General features: G+C 48.6%; 1 protein-coding gene across 1 annotated transcript; it reads left to right on the plus strand.

The window, feature by feature from the left end:
* Nucleotides 1–23,848, plus strand: SNTA1 (syntrophin alpha 1). The gene is made up of 8 exons (XM_019715882.2): nucleotides 1–908; nucleotides 3,739–3,924; nucleotides 16,350–16,554; nucleotides 19,531–19,738; nucleotides 19,890–20,020; nucleotides 22,029–22,225; nucleotides 22,956–23,143; nucleotides 23,227–23,848. The coding sequence occupies exons 1-8, from the start codon at nucleotides 599–601 to the stop codon at nucleotides 23,317–23,319; spliced, it is 1,518 nt and encodes a 505-aa protein (XP_019571441.2). The 5' UTR covers nucleotides 1–598; the 3' UTR covers nucleotides 23,320–23,848.
* Nucleotides 23,849–23,969: the final 121 nt, after the last annotated feature.

Raw genomic sequence — 23,969 nt, forward strand, 5'->3', positions numbered from 1 at the left:
TTTAGTGGTATAGAACCATTTCCCTATTGTTGGACACTTGGATTCATCTCTGGTTATTGACTTAAACTCAAGCGCTGTCTCTGGAGTCCAGTGGTCCGCTATACGTAGCCCCGCCCCGAGGTTCAAAGCCTTGCACCAAGATCCCTGTCTCTTTTTCTTATGCTCCTAAATGCGTGAGTTACGGTCCAGGCCCTCGACGGCCTTGCTCAGCAGACTCCACGATTGGATGCTAGGGCTCTGCCCCAGGCACTAAGGCCTCTGCCCTCGCCCCTCCTCTCCCCGCCAGCTCCTGCACCTCACTGATCCCTATCCTTACTTAGCGGCCTGGCCGGACGCCGGTATGATCCCACCCGCAAAGTAGTCCCACACTACACATCTTTCGGTTCCTGGGCTCCGCCCGAGTCCCGCTATCTTGCCTTCGGCCACACCTCCTAGATAGCCCCGCCCCTCGAGGCTCCACCCCCCCCCAGTCGCCCGGGGTAGGGTGGCGGCTGTCCTAGCCGGGCCCCCTGCGCCCTCTGCCCTGGGTGCTGGGTCGAAGCGGGCCAGACACTGCGGAACAGGGCGAACGCGGCGGCCCGTGGGCTCCAAGGCGAAGATGGCGTCAGGCAGGCGCGCCCCGCGCACCGGGCTGCTGGAACTGCGCACCGGGACGAACTCCGGGGCCGGCGGCGAGCGGTGGCAGAGGGTACTGCTCAGTCTGGCGGAGGACGCGCTGACCGTGAGCCCCGCCGACGGCGATGCCGGCCCGGAGCCCGGCGCCCAGCGGGACCCGGAGCCCGCGCAGCTCAACGGCTCCGCGGAATCAGGCACCGCGCCCCCGCAGCTGCCGGAGACGCTGCTGCTCCAGCGGCGCCGTGTGACTGTGCGCAAGGCCGACGCCGGCGGGCTGGGCATCAGTATCAAAGGTGAGGTGAGCGAGGAGGTACTGAGGGCATGGGGTCTTGGTGTCTTGGTGTCTGTGGGCCTCCGAGGGACCAGGGCTCGCGGGGTCTGGCAGCATACTGAGGACACAGAATTGGAGGACTTCTTTCTGGGGGAAAGGTGGTTTAAGGGGACAGAGGGAACCGAGGGCACCCGGAGCACCAAGGTCAGAGATGGGTTCGAGGTCTCAGTCGAAAGGCACAGGTGTGGAAGGGTTTGGGGGGCGCACCAAGGACACGTGGGTAGGGAGTTCTGTGTAGAGGCATAGAGATCTGAGAGGGGTTGCGTGGGCATCAAGGAAAAGAGGAACCCCAGGAAAGCAAAGGGTGGCGAAAGGAGATTGAGGCCTGGGGCGCCACTAGGGCGAGGAGGGGGAAGTGTCTGAGACAACCAAGGTAGGGGATAGGGCCTGGAGTTCAAAGCGCAGGGAGGGATTGGAGATGAGGCATCTGCTGGACTCATGTACAGGGGTCCAGAAAGGATCTAGAAATCTGAGGACTCAGGAAAGCTGTGTACTTAGGCAGAGCCGCGTTTGAGTTTACTGACCACCTTGCACAGGATTGAGAGGGGTAGACATAGAGTTGTTACTCCTTTTTGAGAGCTCTCAGCCCCCAATACTGACCGCTTTTTTAAGGGTGCAACCAGACTGTGCTTGAGTCCAGGATCAACTGTGTGAATGTAGACAAGTCATTTCCCATCTCTGGACTTCAGATTTCTTAACTACTATATAGTGAAGCTAATGATAAAGTTGTGATGTTTTTATGAGAACAGGAGTCTAAAGTACTCACCCTGCCATCACATAGTAAGTGCCTAGTTAATTATTGCTGTTAGATGAGAGGGAAAATGGAGGCCAGGAAAGCAACTACCCATATTGCTTAAAATCTCTGTCCCTATTCCCCCCAACAGCTGTTGGGTTCACCATTCCTACTCATTTACTTTTTTCAGGGTCTCAGCCCCCAGCCGAGTGCTATCTGCCTTGGGAGGGGTTGTCAGCCTTTGTATCTTCCTGGATGTGTGTGCACTGTTCCCTCTTCCTGGTGCTGGTTCTGTTTTTGGTGTCTCCAGACCCTTTGACTTGGGTGAGGGGGTGGGGATGGTGGTGACTTGGCTACCACTGTGTGCCATGTGTTATGCTCAGTACTCTGGGCTCACAATTCACTTTATCCTGGCAACAAGTGGTAAAAGGTAGGGAACATAAACTTGTTTTACAGCTGAACATACTGAGATTCAGAAAAGAAATGATTTTCCAAGGATCACACATCTAACAGCTGGGGTTTGAAACTCAATTATCAGGCCACTAGAGAGTGCCTAGGGAAGTCAGTTCTTCCCCGTGGAAGGGCAAATCTCCATGCAGCCAACGAAAGGGATCTAAAAGAGGGAAATGGGTAAGCCAGGGAGTGGGCACCAGTCTTGCCCCAAAACTCCAGCATAGGTTAGATAGGGCAACAGATCAAATCTGGAAATTGTATACTCAATGTGTCAAAGCAGGAAGGAACTTAGAGTTCATACAAAGTTCCATTTTGCAGATGGACAAACTGAGACTTGGAGAGGAGCAGAGACTTTCCAAGGTCATATAAAGTTATACCCTAGCTCCATACTTCCAGGTGGGGGTCAAGGTACTTTTAGGAGGCGTCAAGGGAGGTACCAGCTCCATTCAATTCTTCAAGTATGGAAACCAGGCTCTTGTTACCATGATGACCTCCCCCTCTAGGGTCCAGCCCAGCCCAGGCAGCTAGGAATGAACTAAAGTCCCCAGTTTCAGGCGGAATAAGGCAGATATAAATAGAAATCCCTTCCATTCCTAGCTCTTAAGCTCTGCAGTGCAAGAAGCAAATTGTTGGTCCTGTGTGGGGGTCACAAGAGGTTTCCAGTCCTACCTCTGCCACCAATTTATTATGCGATCTTGAAATAATGACCTACCTTTTCTGGGCCAATAGTACCTCATCTTTAATATTTTTGGGGATGGACAAGTAGTGTGATATCTGAGGGTCCAACTTGCCGTCTTTCATAGGGTGAAGAGTACTGGTTCTGAAGCCAGGAAACCTCGGTTCACATACATAGTGGCTTTGCCACTTAATAGCTGGATGACCTTGGGCAAGGGGCTTCTATCTACACTTTAATTTTTCTGATAGGAGACTGAGCCTGCCTGTGTGATTGGGGTGTTGTGAAGATGCGATGAGACACCACTGACAACATTTAACACATTGCTTGGCACTTGGTACATGGAACTAATGTGAAATGTTATTACTGTTTCTTATTTTAAAAGGTTATTCAAGAGTTTAGCAATAAAGCAATTGGGTAAAATGTATTAGATTTTTATGCATCAGAGATGAAATTCAGACAGGCTTTTGAAATCTCTAGACTTTAAGGCTTGGTTTCCAGCCTGGATCCTGGATTATAAAATTTTCTGATTGCTAATGAGATCCCTTGGAGCCATATCAATAGCTGACTTTTATTGTAATGCCAGATTAGGGAGGTATCCCCACTATGGCAAAATTGCTTAAAGTCCAAAATATTTAAGAAAAAGCTAGTGAAGCACCTTGTAAATTACTCAAACACTGGTAAACACCCAAAGCATTGAACCAAAAGATCCAGTGACCAAACTATAACATTATGAATTTAGAAAATGACTTATTAGTATTATTAGTGTCCCAAGCTTCTAAGACTGCTGAGATTTTCTTTATCTTCCCATTCCCTCTTTCTCAGCACTGGGCTGGGCACCGAGGGAGGCCTTCAAAAATAACTTTGCCTTGATGTGACTCCTAAGTATTGGAGTGTCCGCCTCAGTTCTTTTCTCTTCCTGTGCCTTCGCAGGGGGCCGGGAGAACAAGATGCCTATTCTCATTTCCAAGATCTTCAAGGGCCTGGCGGCTGACCAGACGGAGGCCCTCTTTGTCGGGGATGCCATCCTGTCCGTGAATGGGGAAGACCTTTCCACTGCCACCCATGATGAGGCAGTGCAGGTTCTGAAGAAGACAGGCAAAGAGGTGGTGCTGGAGGGTAAGCACTGGGGACCCCTGGGGGGTTCAGGTTTTTCCCTACCTCCCCCAAGCCTCAGGTAGTAGGGCCTGGGAGGTGGGCAGGGTTGAAAACAGAAACAGAACTTGGGAACCTGCCTTGAGACAGTGTGAGATGGGAGGAGGGAGAGCAGGCACAGAGCCACACAGACCTGGTTTTCACTTCCTCTCTCCCACTCCCTAGCTCTGTAACCTTGGACAAGTCGCTTCATTTCCCTGAGCCATAGTTTCCTCATCTGTAAATCAGGGTTGTAACTTCTGCCTTGCTGGGTTGTGTGAACAGGACAAAAGATCTATGGCAGGATCTTGCCACCCAGCGAGTGACTCTGGGGAAGAGAGAGGAAGGGACAGGGGTAGGGACTGGGGAGGGGGTGGCTAAGAGTCTTTCCTGAGGAACCAGGAGAGCTCTCAACTCTAGGTTCTTCTAGCACCCACGGGCCCTAAAACCTTGAGACTCATCTTCCTTTGGGAGAGGATGTCACCTTTATGTAGTAGAATATCGAATCCTTCCAGCAAGGATAAGAGAAGGTGTTTTTTTTGTTTTTTTTTGATATGGGAACTTTGGTGGTTCCTTTCCATTATCTTCTCACTGTGTGGTCTTCGATGAGACCTTTGCCTTCTCTGGGTCTCAGTTTCCCCATTGGTTGTTGATAGGTCTCTTGCTGTGGTTGTCCCATATCTGCTTTTTGCCATCTCTCTCAGGAGGTTTCTGCTTTGCTCAGCCCTTTCCTCAAACTCCACTCTGTCAGTTCCGGAAGTTGTGGGGGCCTGAGGAATGTGTCTGGCTCCTGGCCCAGAGCAGGCACAGGGAGGTGGCGGGGGCTGATAGAGAATGCCATGGTCTGCAAAGCTGCTGAGCTGAGCCCCACGCCCAGATCCTGACAGGTTGCCTTTGTTTCCCCAAAGAGGTCTCTAAGAGGCCACAGAATCAAACAGGCTCTGGGTCTCTGGGTGATCTTTGTCATTCTGGGGTCCCAACCTCAGTTCGCTCCCAGTTTTGTTTTGTTTTTACATTTTAGGTGTATCTACTTAAATGCTACTGGTGCACTTTTTATATATACAGTGTATATTTTTAAAAAGCTGATTCTGCAGTATTGGTCCCTGCAAGTTTAAGTACATCAATTGTACTTTAACAGCAAAGTTAAATAACAAGATCACACATAAATGATATGGATATACGAGACTTTTCCTCCCAGATGCCTCATTACTTGATATTTATAGCCAGTAATGCAGTTTGAAATAGTTGAAATTCATCAAAATGTCATATTTTGGTTGACTTCAAGAGCTCTTTTAGTTTCTGTTGTTTGAAAGTTTAGTCTATAGATGGCAAAATGTCTACTGTAGACACATTTTTAATCCATACTGGGATCTCTCTGAGCCCCTCATCTTTAGGTTGAGAATGTCTCTATCTGGGTTCTCAGTGTAGATCATTGTGAGAAGGTAGCATCTCTGAGTGTTAGATGCTTGAAGCATCTCCTGGCTTAGGAGCTGATACCCAATCCTTCCATCTAACATGCACTCCATTCCTTACTCACTAAGCCAAGAAACATTTGCGGACACCTATTGTATAGCTGGTGTGCAGAGCACTGAGTCAGAAGCTAAACCAGACCCAGGCCGTGTCCTGGAGGAGCTCACCATCTGGTGGGGGAGATAAAATATAAACACTGTCTCCTCCACACAGACTACTTAAAAATCAGTTTCTAAAATCCTGTCCTCTCTGTGGTGAATCTCTGCCTTTGGGTAAAATCCTTGCCTTCTTGGCACCTCCATTTCCATATAGGTTGGGATTAGACTAGATCAGAGATAACCAATAGGTTTCATTTTGAGTGTCAGCTTCCCTGGTGCCTACTGGAGTTCCATATTTGGAAGGATTGGGAGGTCTTGTCTGAATTCAGCTGGAATTGATGAACAAGGTCTGCCAGAGATACAGCAGGGAAGAGAAGAAACGTGTACCATCCCAGGACTGAGGGATGTTTTCTGAGACTTTTCATAGGGCAAGAGCTTTCCTTAGCAAACCCTGCCCCAGGTCTCCAGGTGGAGCCTGGCCTATTTCTTGCCCAGGATGGGATTTGGCACATAGTAGGCAATCTCTGAATGTTAGTAACTCCCCTCCTCTCCCATTGCATTTATGTAGAATTGGTATTATTGCCTCCTTAAATGTTCGGTATCATTCTCCAGGGAAGCCACCTTCGTAGAAAGGTTTTTAGCTGTGATTTTAATGTCTTTAATAGGACAATTTATACATGATCTATGTTTTTCTTGAATGAGCTTTGGTAGTTTATGTCTTTCAAGGAATTTGTCCATTTCATCCAATGTGTCAAATTTATCGGCATCAAGTCATTTATAATCTTCCTGTATTATTCTTCCCTTTTGGATGAGAGCCTCTTCTGTTTTCTCTCTCTTTCCTCTCACTTTATACTGTTCTACTCAGTGGTTTCAAGGGTACTTTCGTCTCATAGGGGAGACAGCTGAACAAACCTACCAGATCACCAATGTGTCATAGGTGCTGAGATAGGTTCTGTTCGAGGATTGGAGGAGGCAGCGGTCACTTCTCTCTGGGTGGTCAGGAAAGACTTCCTGGAGGAGGGGATGCTGGCACTTTATGAACAATAAACAGAGGTGGGTATGAGGTGGAGGAAGGGCATTCCAGGCAGGGGAGCTGTGTGAGCAAAACCATAGAGGGATGAAGTGACTTGGCTTACCTGGGGAATTGCCTGGGAAGTAATTCAGTTTTATCTGCGCCTAGGCTATGGGGAAGGGAGTGGAGAAAGAGGAGACTAAGCAGACTGTGAGATCCTGCTCCTGCAGAGCCTTGAATGCCAAATTAAAGGAAATGAACTTTCTCTGGAGAGAAAGGAAAAGCCATTTCCCTTCAGCAGGGGCTTACATGGTCGGCTCTGGGCTTTAGCAGCATCAGCCTCGTTTGGAGGGAGGCACAAATAGATACAGAATGGCAGCAAGGAGGCTGGGGCCATGACTCGGAGAGAGAAGCTGGTGGTTTGACCTAAGTAGGCTTGGACAAGAGGAAGAGTCTAGAGGTTGTGGCCTTCTTGTTAGTTTTCCTCAGCTTTTCCTTAGTTTAAGTCTCTTTTGAGCTGTCCTCCTGGCCTAGCAGGCTTGCGGAAGGGGGTAATTTCACCCAAGGCAACAAAGGGGTGGGGGTGGGCACCAGGGTCAAGAATCTTTGAATTGCAGGAATTATCTGAGAAGTTTGGAGGATGTGAGGAAGCTAGGATACTAGGTTGTGGCTGGTCCTTGAGATTTGGGAGTTTGTGGAGAAGGTAAGGATGGGGCAGTAACCCCAGTCTGGGGGGCCAGTGCTCTTGGGAGCTGCTATGGGCCTAGGTGTCCCCCTAGAACCCAATCACTGACCACATTGTTCAGAACTTCCCTGCCCCAGTTCTCTCCTAAAGCCACCTCCGAAGGGTCATAGAAGGGTGGTCTGTCCTTTGGATGAGAACTTGGCTGGGCAGCTGGACATCTTTCCTGAGGCCTGGGCCTTGGTGGGTACAGAGCTCCCTGAGAACATCCTAGGACAGATGTCACTGGCAAACTGTGAGTGCCAGCCAGATCCCTACTTCTCTGGCCTTAAGTCAAGGGCTTGCTGGGTCTCAGCCACCCCAGCCTGCCTTCTGACCTTTTCCTCTGCGGGATCAGGGGTTTGCACTAATGTCTTGAGCCTGGTCTTAGTCACAGGGATGTGTTTGTGACTGGAGTCTAGGCCCAAGCTGGCAGCCAACACGCCTCTGTCTGCTGCTTAGAAAGGCCCATTTTGTGTGCAGACCTGGAGCCAGGGCGGGCCTGGGCCCTTGGACACCAGGCCTAGGGGAAAAGAGGGGACGGCTAAATGCCTTCCCTCCCTCCACCCTCAGTGTGGCTGGCAAGACAGAAGCGACGGTGAACCCGTGGTGCATTAAAAAACAATACTAAAGGATAGTAAAGATTAATAAAGTCAGTTTTAGTACTTTGTACAAGGGGGAAGTACATCCCACATGAAGATCAATCTTTGAAAAAATACAGGAACAGAGAAATATGTATATAAAAGGCATATACAGTGATAGGAATTGCTGGAATCCCTGTTTTGCAGACAAAGTCAGCAAGGTTTGTTGAGAATAAATAACTTTCTTCAAGTCATACAACCAATAAACTGGCAGACTCAGAATTCAAACTGAGGTTTGTTTGGTTGGAGAGGCCATTATTGCCTCAGCCTTGAATAATACACACTTCCCATGGTGATTTACGAGATCAAAAAATAATGCACGGAACATGCGGAGGCCAGTGCCCAGAGGAAGTAGGTACTGAGTTCTTTATTTTATTTGCTGTTTGTAAGGATGAGATGTGCATTTGAAGTACATCGCACAATGTCTTCCACGTGGGAAACATTCAGTAAAAGTCAACCTTTAGCATCATCGCATGAGCTTCAGCAGGATTACTGTTTTCTCCAGCGAACTCGGAGGTCTTTGAGGCCAGGAATTGTGTGTAGTTTGTCTCAGAGCTCCAGGCCTGGCACCAAGCCCAGCGCACATTAGATGTAAGGGAAATGGGAAATGATTACTAGGGTATCTCTCTGACCCTTTCCACTTCATCTTTAACCTCGCCAATTGCAGTTGACTTTCCTAAATGTTTAAGATAAGGCTCAAGGCTCAAGTTGGACTTGGCTGACTTCTGGGAATGTCCATTATGAGTCCTCGGAGCTCCAAGGCCAGACCCCTGACAACTTCTCCCCTTGGGGATGGACGCTGCCAGGTGTCCTGCCTGAAATTTGGCTTAGTGCATCACCACTGTCAAAAGTAGGATATTATTAACAGACGCAGCTAATTTGAGGCCACCCTACTCGGCTTAGCTGAGTGATGCCATGTTCCTGACGTGCCTGTGGGACTCTTGTCCTGGGAACAGTGTCATGAATGGAACCCCCATCCAGTCCTCCCATGGCCACGGAGACCTGTTGTTCTAATCATTGTTTTCAGGGGGACATTTTTTTGGCTACACATATGAGCACACACACACACACACACACACACACGGCCCAAAGCCGTATGACTCTCCATAGAAAAAACTTGGCTTAATTCAGCCTTGGCCTGTTCCCTGGATTTGATTAAAATGCCTGTGGGGCTCTGGAGGCAGGTTCTGGCCTTTATTATTTGTATGAGCCTGGTCGATGATAGTGGTGGAAGAAATAATAATGGTAATGATGCTAAGAATCGTGATGGGAGTGTGCTGTTCCTGGCGTTCCTACAGTGTCTAGGCGCGGTGCCTTTCATCTGTTAGCTCATTGAATCTTCAAAACCACCCCTGTGAATTAGGTGCAATCTTCATCCCACTGTGCAGATGAGAATACTGAGACTCAGAGAAGTGAAGCTACTTGCCCAAGATCACACAGTAGCAAAGATGGAATTTGAGTTAGATGCAAAAAACCATGTTCTTAAATATTTATACTGCACTGCAAGTCATGTCACCCCCGTGAGACTCAGTTTATTCAGTTTATTCAACTGTTAAATAAGGGCATGGAGCCATTTCATGGACTTGGTGTGATTAGATGAAGATGTATTTGTGAGAGTCGAGCTTGGTGCTTGGTAGGTGCTCAGTAAGTACTTCTCCTTCCCATTACCAAGGTCTTAGAACCCTTTGCTTCCTGAGTTGCTGAGGGCCTCATCTCTGAATCCTGGCGTAGATGATTTTGAAGGTAGTAGTATATTTTTAAAAAATAAATTAGATTTAAAAATACGTATAAAAAGTAATATGTGCCTATAAAAAAACCCAGGACAGTGTAAAGCAATTCTCTTTTCATAGGGATAACTATTGTTGATATTTTCACATACTTCCAGAAAGTTTCCACATTTGTTTTTATCATTTAACAATTTGGGGACATACTTCCAACTCAGTAAGTATAGTTTTGTCTCATTGTTTTTAATAATTGTATAATATCCCATGATTGGGATTCATACATTCACTTAACAAATATTTACAGAGCCCCAGCTCTGTGCCAGGACTCAATGTAGGTACCAGGGATAATAGCCATGAACAAGACTGCATGGCCTGCGGTCAGGGAGCTCACATTGTGTTTAGCAGCCGCTACTCATGGACAGGCAAGTTGTTCCTAGCCTCCTTACCATAGACGATGGTACCGTGATCCCTCTGTGTACCGGTGAGCATTTAGCTAAAGCGGGGTTCCTGCAAGGTCAGTATTATTAGGTCAAAGAGTTCATGTTTAGGATCTTGAGAGATGGTACCTCCTATAGTGCACAAGAGTATGGTGAGGTGAGATTTTTTTTTTGCCCCAGCGTGTGGCAACCCACACTCTGTTGGTCAGCCCTGTCACAGCACCTGCCAGGGGCTGGGAACTATTTATAGTCCAGCTTTGCTGGACCAGCAGGACCTTAAAGGTCATCCCTTCCAGAGCCCATTGGAATCCCACATCCACTCCATACCATCCTGGGTGGGTGGGTGGGCAGCCTGGACTTGAATCTTTATAGTGCTTTACTCAGAGAGCTGGTATATCAGTGCCCATTATATAGGCAAAGAAACAGCTTCGAGAGACCTTGGAATTTGCCAAGGTCAAATAGCAAGTGACAGAGCCTGGATTGAAATCTATGTCTGTCACCACATGCTGTGCCCATCCCCTTATACTGTCACACTGAGAACAGCAGCAGAGAGAATAACCACACTACTATTTATTGAAGACCATTCTATGCTAGGCAGAGCAAAGTGCCTTACCGGTATTGAATCTCAATATGTCGGGAGGTAAATATATTTTATTCCCATTATAAAGATGAGGAAATAGAGGCTCAGAGAAGTCAAGTCACTTGTCCAAGATCACAGAGCAAGGAAGTTAAACCCAAGCCTGCCTCACTCCAGAGCCCAAGTCAACATTGTCTCTCCAGGGTGACAAGCCCAGACCTGTTAATATTCATTCATTTAATAAATTTCTTATTTACTGATTACCTGGTCTATGTCAGGTACTATTCTAGGTGCTGGGGATACCCTAGTAAACAAGAAAACAGGGCTTGGCCCTTGCAGAACTGACATTTTGGTTGGAGGAAAAAGGCTAGTAAACAAATGGATAGATTATATCATGTCAGGCGGGGGCTAGTAAGTGATCCCCCACTGAACAGACAAGGAACAGCTTGAGCTTAGAGGACAGGCTCCAGCCAAGACTCAAAGCCAAGACATTCAGTCACAAACATTTATTGAGCGCTGGGATAAGTACTGGGGCTGCTGTGTTGAGCCAAAACAGATGTAGCCCCTTCTTTCTGCAACACATCTGTTTCCTCCCAATTGTACTGGGCCAGGCAAATGGCCCTGCCTTGTCTGTTCTCTGTGTTTTTAGTGAAATCTATTCTTAGCTCCTTGGGGCCAGGGCTAGGTCCTGGCTTCTCTCTTTGGCAGACCTGGGACTCGGGGCTTCTGGAAGGGACAGTGTTTGTATCTGTCTGAGCTTCCCTGAGGAGGAAAGGGCCTATGGGCCATTGGTTTACCAGATTCCTGGGCCAGGGTCTTGGCTGGGGAGAGTGTGGATACCAAGTGAATCTATCCTTGGAGTCTCAAGAATGCTGGTCACTGGGCCATGTTCTTGCCCACAGCTCTCCAGGCCACTGCCTTTGGGCAACCCTGCCCTGCCTGGTAGGGTGACTCAGGCCGAAATCAGAGCAGGGAGGAGGCTTCAGAGTTGGGCTATTTATGGCCACACTCTGGGGCCCCCAGGACCCCACCCCCACTGTGGTACAGGCCAATTGGTTTGTGTAATCCAAGCTCTGTTTCGGGCAGCAGCTGGTGTGCTGTCCATTTATAGCATGTTCTTGTGGGATAGGAGAAGGAGGACCCAGTTCTGGGACAGCCCTGGTGAGCAGGGGCTCGAGCAGTTTTTCTGGCTTCAAAGTTGACAAATGTTCATTTGCTGAGCATGTAGCATAGGAGATCCCTGCTGCATTCTGAAGACACAGAGATGAGTCAGATGAGGTCCCCACCCCATAGTGCACCCAGCCTGGTAGGGGACATAGCTCTCCACCCAGACACAGGGAGTGGGCTCTAGGGGACTGCAGAAGGGATGGCTTTTGTGGGCATCTGGGAAAGCTTCCTAGAGGGGTGATGTCTGAGTTGAGCTGGGACCTCCTCCCTTCTGCTGTGGCACCTTCTCCCTTCTGCTGAATGACCCTGTCTGCACTGGCATTCATTTCTCCAGTCAGAACACTGACTCTGGGTTTGAATCAAGCCCAGTTTCTGTCTTCTGGGAGCTCCCATTTTGGTGGGAGAAACAACTCTAATATACAAAATCACAATACAGTTCTAGGAAGTGTAGGCAGGGGTGGCTGATAGGTAAGAAACTCATATTTCTTGAGTCCCTAACCTGTGCCCTCATCTTGTTAAATTCTAACATCTCTCTGAGGTAGATATTGTTATTCCTCTTTTATCGACTATCAGATTGTGGCCCAGATTGATGAATTCTCTTGTCAATGGTCACATAGCTAGACCATGCTGGAGCTGGAATTCAAATCCAAGAGTGCCTGTATCCAAACTGTGTACTAAGGGCATTCAGTGTAGAAGGAACTGCATTTTCAAACATGTAGAAGTTTGGAAGCTCATATCGTTTCTGAGAGCTCTGAGGAGGTCAGAATGGTTGGACTAGAGGGTGAGATTAGGAATGTGGCAGGGGGTGAAGCCAGAGAGGTAGGCACGGCCCAGGTTCTGGAGAGCCTTGCAGTTGGATGAAGTACGCAGGGGAGCCAGAGCTGGGCTCTGAGCAGGGGAGGGACGTGCCTAGTTATATTACAGCAGAGAGATCATTTGCACCCCTGGTCGGGAGTGGGGGTTATATCAGTCAGGATGCTTTTGTCTGCAAGTCACAGGAATCCAATTCAAAGGGGTTTAAATATGGAAGAAAATATGTTCTCTTCCAGAGTACCTAAAGGCAGCATGGCTCCAGGGTAGATTAATTGAAGGCCTCGCCATCCTCAGTTTGTGGACCGCAACCCTGTGGTCAAAAAGTGGATATCATTGCTTTAGGGCCAACTCCCCTCTCAACAACTTCTAAAGGCTAGAGGAGAGGAAGGAAGGGAGTGTACTTTCTCTCACATTTCACTGGCCAGAATTGTATCGCCTGCCCCTTTCTAAATAATCACAAGCAAGAGGGACGGAATTACTATCATGATTAACTTTGACCAATCACGATTCTCCCCTTGGGTTGCAGGGAAGCCCAGCTTGTAGGGCTCAGGGCTCTGTTAGCAGGAGAAAAAGAATGGGAGGTGGGGATGGTTTGAGTATCAGATAGGCTGTGATGTTTCCCACCTCCATCGTACCTTGAGACATAAGCTAACAGTCAGTCCTGGGGTAAGTCATTGCTGTAATGATGAGGATGAGTCATTTTTAGTCCTTGTCCCCAAAACTTTGAACATAGGCTTATTTCTCTCACAAAAACCTGCTCTCTTTTTCAACATAACTTCTCTTCTAACCCCAGCAGGATTTCTAATGCCCTCTCACATTCACCCTTGTTTGCCTTGGATCCTATCTGAGTCTCTAAGGGCAGTCTCCTGCAACAGAAATAACTTCTTATCTGATTCTTCCAGGGAGCTGGGCCAAGAACTGCTTTCTCACCCCATCCTGGCCTGTCTGCTCACAGGCAGGGCATACTGGTTGGGCCTTGACTGCAGATGTCAGATGGTTAGCCAGCTAGATGGCCAATGGGGCAGGGGTGGCTGAGGGGAGAGGAAGGGAGACTGCCTAGGGGCTAACAGGCATAGGCACCCTTCAGTAGGGCAGCAGAGGGGACAACCTGGCTGGAGGAAGAGAGACTAGTGCTTGGGCAAGTCTTGTAACCACCTTGATAATACATGCTGTTTTCCTAGTAGCTCATTTCAGAGGCGAGGAGACTCCTGCGCATCAGAATTGGGAATAGTCCAGATGCCAGGGCACATGTGGCAGACACTGTTGGTTGCTTGTCTATCAGCCATTTCTACTTCTTCCTTGGTAACAGAAGGCTGATTTTACTGGGTGGAAATTTGCTCAGTCCCAGAGGCTGAATTGTGATTGGTCTGAGTCATGACTATTCTCTCTTACTAATGATTGTGCTAGAAGTAGGCATGCAGCCCAGTTGGGCCAATGAGATATAAGGCTTCCTGGAAATAGTTACCGCTTTGTCAAGAGGGTTTTAGGAGCTAGCCCTTTTTCTGCCTGTCTCCTCCCTTCCTGCTTTGGGTTTTGTCATGTAAGGAATGACTGGCTTGAGCTGTGCAATCATCTCGTGGTCATGAGGGTAAAGCCAAGAAAATGGCAGAGAGGCTTGCCCTGAATCCAGTGTCACTGAGCCACTGAACCAATACTGAAATTGCCTTCCTTTAGACTTCTTGTTATGTGAAACCATAAATATATTTATTGTTTAAGGCACTGTTATCATATAGTATTCTATTATTTGCTGCCAGATTCATCTAATTGATACAGCAAGAATGACCAAAATGTTTTATTACCAACCAGCCTTAATTGAATACTACTGGCTGCCATAGAACACTGTGCTTGATTAAAGATGTCTTCCATGAGCAAGGGATAAAGAAGTGGTAGCGCAAATGTCATATTTTACCATCCCAGTCCTACCTAGGGCTGCAGTTCAACACGGGGCACGGGGCAAGTGCTCAAGAAAACTGACTTGTCTCTTAATCTCTATTCCTACAAAGCTCTTCTCAGATCAACTCTCTCATCATGTTGCCTTTTACATTTAGCTGCCCTTGTTAGTGCGATTTTTCTTTTCTAGAAAGGCGTGGTATCCAGGCCCCAGTTTTGGTTGCAAATATCATAAGTACTTTTGGGATGGCAGCCTGGCTTTCTAAAGGATGAGTATCAGAAGCTGGAACATTAGCAGGTGCCTGGCAGGGCTTTCCCTTACATCTGCACCAGTTTTCTCTCTCCACAAATCAGCTTTCTCCTCTTCTTTGTCCCCACAGCAGACGGTAGTTGCCCCCATAGCAAGTTTGTTCAAGACGCTAGTCTAGTACGTTTCCCATTCTCAATTTGGGTAGCCTCGTGTGGGTCAGTTGCTCACCCCTGGTCCAGCCAGCATAGCCAGGAAAACAGGATCACTTTCCATAAAGTTATCAGAATTTAACTGTATGGGTCAGTTGGGAAGAGAAGTAGGTCGTGCTATTCTAGAACTGTACTGTCCAATATGGTCGCCACGAGATCTGTGTTACTATTTGAATTTAATTTTAAATTAATTACAATTAAATAAAAAGCCCACTCCCCTGGATCTGTGTGGAGGTCTGTGTCCCCCACTAGACTGGGAACACCATGAGGGCAGGGACCTCGTCTGACCATAAAATAAAAAACTCAGTCCCTCATTTGTACAAGTCACATTTCAAATGTTCAATAGCCATGTGTGGCTGGTGTGGTGGCTACTGTATTGAGCCGTGTTTATATAGAACATGTATATAGTCACAGGAAGCTCTGATGGATGATGCTATTTTAAAAGGTGTCCACTATACTTAGTGATGATCGGTCAGAGCTCAGAGGACCCCTAGGCACCTATATTGATTAGGGTACAAGCTATGCTGCTGTCACAGGAGACCCATAACTTACTGTGGCTTAAATATAATAGGAGCTTTTTGCTTTCTTAGGTAGCAGTCCAAGTTTGACATGGTATCTCTAAAGTATCAGCATCCGTTTATTTCTCTTTTGTTGGTCAGCTTTCCTTGGAGTGTGACTGATGTCCTTGTGGTCAAGATGGTGCCCCACCAGTCTGTGTTCCAGCCAGTTCAATCTGTCAGGGGAAAAGAGGGGGAAGGAAGACTATGCCCCTTTCTTTAACAGGTAGAACTCAGTAGTTGCATACATCCCTTCTGCTGTCATCCTACTGGCCAGACCAGGTCACACGGGCACGTATAACTGCAAGGGATCATGGAAAATGAAGTCCTAAGTTGGGAGGCTATCACGATATTGGAGGATAATTAGCAGCCTCTACCACAGGACTATCTTATTCAATCCCTCCTTTTTGCAGATGAGAAGACTGGAGAGATAGAGACAGACAGTGGGACAGTGGCAGAGCAGTCACGTCTTTTGACTCCTGTCTTGGTGCTCTTTTACTGCCTTACTGCAGCTGTTGTCCATTTCCTTTAAGCAGCCATCCAGAAGGTCCAGACACTTCTACTTACTGGGTTAGAACTTTGTCACATGGTCACACCTAGCTGGAAAGGAGGCTGGGTAATGTAGTCTTTTTTCCAGGTGGCCATGTGTCTATAAACCAGGGGGAAAATGAGAGAATGGATGTTGGAATGCATCCAGTATTTTCTACCACACTGCCCTGTTAGAGACTTTAGCCTAGAGGAGGATAGTGATATTGGACATAAATTAAACTCTGAATGAATTCGTGATGTGCGCTACTTGGGAGCCCATGTCACAGTGTTAACTGCTGACCTATCCCCTGACCAGTCAAGTACATGAAGGAGGTCTCACCATATTTCAAGAACTCTGCCGGAGGGACCTCGGTTGGCTGGGACTCGCCTCCTGCCTCGCCCCTTCAGCGGCAGCCTTCCTCCCCTGGCCCCCCACCCCGGGACCTCAACAGTACCAAACACGTGTCCTTGAAGATGGCATATGTGTCGAGGAGGTGTACCCCCAATGACCCGGAGCCCAGGTAAGCCTGGGGTGGGGGTCACCTCAGATAGGCATGCCCTGGTGTAAGGTGGTGGGGCCAAAGGAAAGATACCCTGTGTTGAAAGTGATAAGCACAATGCCTGAACACAGTAGGTGCTTAAGAAATGTTTTTGAATGGATGCAAGAGTGAAATTACAGGGATGATGGTGTGCTTTGCTTCCCTCTTTTTCCTCTGGGTAGTTCACATCTGAGGAGGAACTTGGTCTGTGGAGGTGCCCTGGATTCCGGTTCTGATTCCCTTTTCCTCAATGACCTTTAGATTCCCTATTGTGAAATAAGGTTCTTGGACTTAGTGATCCCCTCAAGTCTCTTCCAACTCTGCTGAGCTTCTGAGATGTCTGGTAACATTTGTGTAAGAGCCACGGAAGGTTACCATTCTTCACATCTGAGCCGCCCTTAGCAGTTCATTGATGATGAGATTGATACCAGCCAACATTATTGAGTGTTTACCATGCACAATTTCATTTAACTCTCATAGCAACCCTATGAGCAAAGTCCTATTATTTCACTCCCATTTTATAGATGAGGACAGAGAGAGGAAGTAACCTGCCCAAGATCACACAACCAGGAAGGGATGGAACTTGCCTCATTCCAGGTAGCCCTCTCTGCTTTAGAAGCTGTAGGTGCCTGAGTGATGCTGGTGGTTGAATGGAGTATATGGTGATCAAGTGCGGTATGCAGTTTTGGGGGTGGTGTATATATGGCATGGTCATAAAAAGCTGTGTGTCCTAGTTACAGCCGAAGTTCAATGCCAGGCAAATGTCCAACATTGGCCTGAAGGGCCAATTAATATTCATCATCCACATCGCCTGTCTTTACTTGATGCCCCAGCCACAACCTGCCCCCATGAGGCAAAAAGTGGTAATTCATGTCACTCACGTGCTCCGCCAAAGGAGTGTTTTGTGTTGGATGAAGGTGGGGGGGTATTAGTCCTTTCTGAGAGTCACAGAACCTTATGTTGATCGTGGTTCCCAGCCTGATCCCGGACGTCACCTGAAGCATGTGTGTACATGTATTTCTATGTATGTGCATGTGTAGATGGCATGTAAATGCAACTATTTGTGTGTATATGTGAGCATTTGCAAGGGTATGGGTGTAGATCTGTGCATATGTGTCTGTGTGTGTTTATGTTAATATTCATATGTGTGTAAGCATGTATGTACATGTGCTTGACCATGTGCACACATCTGTAACTACATGTATAACAAGAATAACAGGAAATGGAGAGAAATATAGCAGCACAATATCCCAGTCAAAGGAACACGATCTGGTAACTGAAATATAATGAAAAATATTTCATTTTCACTTTTATTTGTGTTACATTGGGCTGCAAGTATCAGAAACCCCAATAAGCAATGACTTAAATAAATGAGGGGTGTATTTTGCTACATGTTTAAAAAGAAGTCCAGGGGTCAGCTGTTTATTTTGGCTGCTCTCGCTGCTCAAAAATGCCCTTAAGGAAGCAGGCTTCCAGCTTTTTTCTCTGCCATCTGTAGTGTAGATTTTTTTCTTCTTGGAGGCAGGATGGTGGCTGCACCATCTAAGTACGTGTCCATATTCCTGACAGGATGAAGGCAAAAGGGAAAGGATTTTTCCTCCTGGTATTTTGTTCTATTGCTGCATAACAAACCATCCTAAGATTTAATGTCTTAGAAGATAACAACTTATCATTTCTCTCAATTTTGTAATCTGGGCTTGCTCAGCTGGCTAGTCCTTCTGCTCTGTGTGGTATCTGCTGGGGCTGAAAGTCCAAGAGGGCTGCTTCACCCACATATCTGCCTCAACTAGGATGGTTGGAACAGCTAGGGGCTGGCTAAGCATTCCTCTTTCAGTATGGCCTTTCCAGGGCCTAGCTTGTTCTTCCTCTGAGAGTAGTTGGCTGCAGGCTAATTGGATTTCATGGCGACTTGGGAATGCCAAAATGTCACTTCTGCCACATTTTATTTGTCAAAACAAGGCACAAGGAGAGAAGTGGAGTGTGTCTATAGGGAGGGATGGATTTGTTAGAGGCCATCTTTGGAGACTAACTACTGCATCTAAGAAAGCTTTATCTTTCTTTTTTTTTTTTTAAGGAGGGCGCTGCTCACAGTGGCCCATGCGGGGATCGAACCGGCAACCTTGGTGTTATTAGCACCATGCTTTAACCAACTCAACTAACCGGCCACCCTAGAAAGCTTTACCTTTCATTCAGAAAGGGACTTCAATCTATATCTCATTGGTCAGAACTGAGTCACATGGTCAGCCCTAGCTGCAAGGGAGTCTGGGAACTCAAGTATTTTGCTTTCTAACTCTGTAGTAGAGAGAGGCAAAGTGAAGGTTTGGAGTGGGTATTGTGTTAGCCATCCTTCAGTTTCTTCCCCACTTCATTTTTAATGCCCCACAAAACATTTTAAAATTCTCTCCCCATCACTACTCCTCTGGGTACTCCCCTAAACCCTTCCCCCACACTTGCCTGCATGGCTTTTCATCTCTTTCCCTTTTCCCTACTCCATTCCTCTCACTCTTTTTATGTAGACCAATTTGGCCTATCAAGCCTCTTCAGTTTCTGTATTTTTCCCCCCTACTTGGTATTACTTTGGTTCTGCACTACAAAGGAGAACCTGGGAGCTGGCTCAGGAAGACAGTTTTTCTCCTTAGAAACCATGAGAAAAGGGCAAGATTATGAATCTTCATGCAGTGATAATTTTGGTCCCTATCACATGTGTTTGAGTATGTGTGTATTTGTGTGTACATGACTATGTGTGTGTATGTCATAGTCTCTTGTTCCTAGACCCTCGTGAGGCTCCAACAACTATGGCTAAAGCCCCAGCAGCAATTGTCGCTCCTGATTCTCTCATGGACATCCCCTGTGATTTCTTCTGGTTTTGCGGTAGATGGGGTTTCTTGGGCCATATTTCAGAGTTGAGCAGCTGCCACCCAGTGGACAGGCACACCTCTACCTTACTTGTGCCTGCAGGTATCTGGAGATCTGTTCAGCAGATGGCCAAGACACCCTCTTCCTGAGGGCTAAGGATGAAGCTAGCGCAAAGTCGTGGGCAGCTGCCCTCCAAGCCCAAATTCACACTCTGATGCCCTGGGTCAAGGACGAGCTGCAGGCACTGCTGGCAGCCACCAGCGCAGCTGGGAGCCAGGACATCAAGCAGATCGGCTGGCTAACTGAGCAGGTACCTGCTGGGCCCAGGCGGGACCTATTCTTCCCTCTCTTCCCCTCCCCTTGAGCTGCCCCCATTCTCATTGCCCCTCACTGCCTCCCCGCCCTGGCTCTCTGACCTCTCCCCTCCCCACCCTTCCTTACTGCTGACTTGCCCCCTGCAGCTGTCCAGTGGGGGCACAGCACCCACCTTGGCCCTGCTGACCGAAAAGGAGCTGCTTCTCTACACCTGTCTCCCCCAGACCCGTGAGGCCCTGAGCCGGCCAGCCCGGACTGCCCCACTCATCACCACCAGGTATTACCCATGGGCAGGCAAGAGTGTGTGTCTCACCCAGAGCTTGGGGGGTGGCGATGATGCTCCAGATGGGCCTTATAAGCCTGGAACTCCAGCCCCATTTTGCCCTGAGTTATTCCCCAGGTGAACTGAAGCAAGTCTCTACCCTGTCTGGGCCTTGGTTTCCTCATCTGTAAAATGGGGGCTTGGAACAGAAGGATGTGAAGTCCCACCAGTCACTCATTCATTGACACCCACTCTGCCCATATTGTGCTGCATGGTTTGGGGGACAGGGAACTGACCCCAATAGTCTCTGCCATCAGAGAACACCCAGTCTGGTTGGGGAGACTGACCCGGGAGCAACTTTTACAATGCAGAGTTGCAGGGACCGCTTAACGTGGCCTGGTGGGGGAAGGTTTCAGGCAGAACGTGACATTGGAGCTAGACTGACAGATGAGTAGAAGTTTGCATTGGGAGATTGGGAAGAATAGCATCTTACACAGAGAGAACAACATAGTCCAAGGTAGAGAGGCATGAAGGGCTGCCGTGTGTTCATGGAGCCATGAGTGGGTTATAACCAATGTGAGGAATCTCTGCAGGAAACGGAGAGAAATGAGTCAGGGAGTTGGCAGGGCCTGATTTTGCAGAGCCTCTGCTGCCTGGTTAAGGACCATGATCTTTATCTTAAGATAAAGAGTTAAAGAGTTTTAGCCTGAGAGTGAGGTGACTTGGGTTGTGTTTTGCAAGAATCCCTGTGGTTGCCAGGTGGAAACTGCTCCTGAGGGGCAGGATGGAAGCTGAGAGGCTGTTGCAGTCATGCAGGAGAGATGGTGGAGGTGGGTGGAGGCAGCAGATGGAGAAGAAAGGCCTCATTTGCATTGAAAAACACATGGGTGGTGAAATTAACCCAATTTAGTACTTGCCAGATGGGGAGGGGAGGGGAGGCGTCCAGATGAATGGATGAAGGGGAGGCTTGGAGCTTGTGTCTGGGCAGGCAGTGGGACTGGGGTGGGAGTGCAAAGGGAAGAGATGGGAGCAAGACGCTAAGTTGAGTCCAAAGTGTGTGGGGCATGGGTGGGGACCTTGGATAGGAAGCGTGGGGACTTGTGGGTCTGTAGCTCAGGGCTAGAAAGTGGGGGACTGGGTATCACTAGCAGCTCCAAGGGGAAACTGAGGCTACAAAAGAGAGGGGGTATGGAGTGAGAAGCAAAGAGGGCTAAGGGCCAGAACTCTGAGGTTTGTTGTCTAGAGAGGGCAGTGTGCTGCCCAAGATTACAAAGCAAGTGGGAGTTAAGCTGCAGGGTCTGGGCCCTTGTCATCCATGTCTCCTCACTCTGGGCTGGGGTCTGGCCCATGTGTCGGGAGCCTGCTGCCTACTAGGAATAGCAGGTCATGGATTGCTGACCTAATCAAGCGACTCGTTAATTCAGGCCACAAATGTTTACTGAGCACCTACTATATGCCAGGCATTGTTTTAGTTGCTGGGAATATAGAGGTGAACATGTTAGATAAAAATTTGTACCCTAGATGATGTTCTAGTGAAAACAATCAAAACCAACGGAACCAAATAAGGAATAAGTATAATTTCTGGTACCATGATGTTTTAAAGTGAGGCTAGTGAGTAGCAGGGGTACTGTTTTAGATGGAGAGGTCAGGAAAGGCTTCTCAGAGGAGATGACACTTGAGCAAAGATCTGAAGTAAGTGAGGGAGTGAGCAATGCAGATAATCAGGGAAGAGTGTACTCAGCAAAGGGAATAGCATGTGCAAAGGTCCTGAGGCAGGAATGTGCTTGGTGTATTTGAAGACACAGGTACAGCTGAAGCTGTGGGAATGAGGAGGAGGGTAGCAGGTGATGGTCTCCTGTAAGTCAATCAGTGCTGCTCTGGCAGTTCCTTCCCCCAATTAGGTGATAAAAGGGTCAGAGGGTCCCTTCCCAGGTTACTTTCACCTTGGCCAAGAGCTCTTTCTCTGCTGCCTGAGGCCTCATGCTTAGCTCTCTGCTCCCCACTCCCCAACCCTCGCCCCCAGGCTGGTGCACTCGGGCCCCTCCAAGGGCTCGGTGCCCTACGATGCAGAGCTCTCCTTTGCCCTGCGCACGGGCACGCGCCATGGTGTGGACACTCACCTGTTCAGTGTGGAGTCACCACAGGAGCTGGCTGCCTGGACCCGCCAGCTGGTGGATGGCTGTCACCGGGCCGCTGAGGGTGTACAGGAGGTGTCTACAGGTGGGTTGGTTGGTCTGGGAGTGCCTGTCTGGTAATAAGCCTCTTATCCCCAGAGACATTCAAGCTTCCTTCTTTAGGGTGCTTCAGGAGGGGCATAAAAAGTGGAATTTGGGGTCTCTGAGGGCCCTCTGTTTTGGACGTGCAGGTGCCCTGGTAGGTAGGGAGACTCTTTTTCCTGGGGTTTTTCTTGCTCTGGTCTTGTGATTCTGTTGAGGAGGAGACGTGAAAGATAGCACTTGGAGTAGGGTTGCCAGAAAAAAATACAGGACACCCACTTAAATTTGAATTTCAGATAAACAACAAATACTTTTTAGTACATCCAAATTATCCATTGTTTATCTGCAATTCACAGTTACCTGGGCAATTCTACAGGTCTGTGAGGTCTCCGGGGCCATGCTCAGTGGATCTGCTGATGCCTTCACAGGGAGTGGGCCTCCTGTCCACGCAGAATTTAAGCTCCCCCTTTCCACTTTTGGTGTTGCTGGAAGTGGGACTAGAAGTGGGGCGTGATTTTCCTGTGGGCCCATCTTTCTTATTTTAGTGTGGGGTGATTCTGTGCGGTGTGGGCGTACAGATGGCATGACAGACAGTGAGCCCCCCCATTCCAGTAACTTTCAAGCCCCACTTTTGGAACTGACGGTGGGGGTTGGAGGTTGGGCTTGTGGTCTTCGACGTGCCAGCTGTGCCCATGCCCACATACTCTCCCCATGCCCACGCGCCCTCCCTGCAGCCTGCACATGGAACGGTCGTCCCTGCAACCTCTCCGTGCATATTGACAAGGGCTTCACACTGTGGGCAGCTGAGCCAGGTGCGGCCCGAGCTGTGCTGCTCCGACAGCCCTTCGAGAAGCTGCAGATGTCCTCGGATGATGGTGCCAGTCTCCTTTTCCTGGACTTCGGGGGAGCTGAAGGAGAGATTGTGAGTGGAGGGGGAGGGGGCTATGCTCTCCTAGAGGCCAGGCTAGATGGGTCTCCTGACCCTTCTCTCCATCTACCCTGCAGCAGCTGGACCTGCATTCGTGCCCCAAAACCATGGTCTTCATCATCCACTCCTTCCTCTCGGCCAAAGTCACCCGCCTGGGACTTTTGGCCTAGAGGTCACCAGATGCATTAGCCCTGAGGAGGGGTGTCTACCACATGGCCTGACCTGGCCCTCCACCGACTGCCTGCTCACCACTGGGCTGAGAGAAGGGAGAGGAAGTGAACAAGAGTGCAGAGACCCAGCACCTGCGGGAGGCTGGGATGGTCTTGGGGACTGGGATCCAGACTCAGGACACAGTGGATCCTGCCTGTAATGGGGTAGCTCCCTGCTGCCCCCCCATCTCCCCAACAGTGCCTTTTGCAGAGAGATATTTTGTATACACAGAAGCCATTCCAAGCTTGGGACCTGCCCCTGTGGGGATCCTGACCCCAGCCAACAACTGCCAGGCCTCCTAAAGGCCCCTAAGCCACCCCCAGAGGCCCTGAAGCTGGAGTTCCCTGAGACAAGAGAAAGAAGAGGAGCCTTTCCACTCATTTCTCCCTCAGCTCTACCACCCTGGGACATCTGGTTTTTCCCTTCATCCTCTCTCTTTCCTCCTTACCCTTGGATAAATAAACAGCCTGTGAGCACATAGGCAGCCTGGCCCAGTGTCTGTGCTTTGTGCTTTGGCCGTCGGGTCCTGTGGTGGCCCCCGGAGTCCCAAGATGGACCAAAGATGGAAAAAAGCAGGCCTGTAACCATAGGGCCAAAGAGAGAGTGTATT

Source organism: Rhinolophus sinicus, linkage group LG13, assembly GCF_036562045.2.
Source record: "Rhinolophus sinicus isolate RSC01 linkage group LG13, ASM3656204v1, whole genome shotgun sequence".
NCBI classification, from domain to species: Eukaryota; Metazoa; Chordata; class Mammalia; order Chiroptera; family Rhinolophidae; genus Rhinolophus; species Rhinolophus sinicus.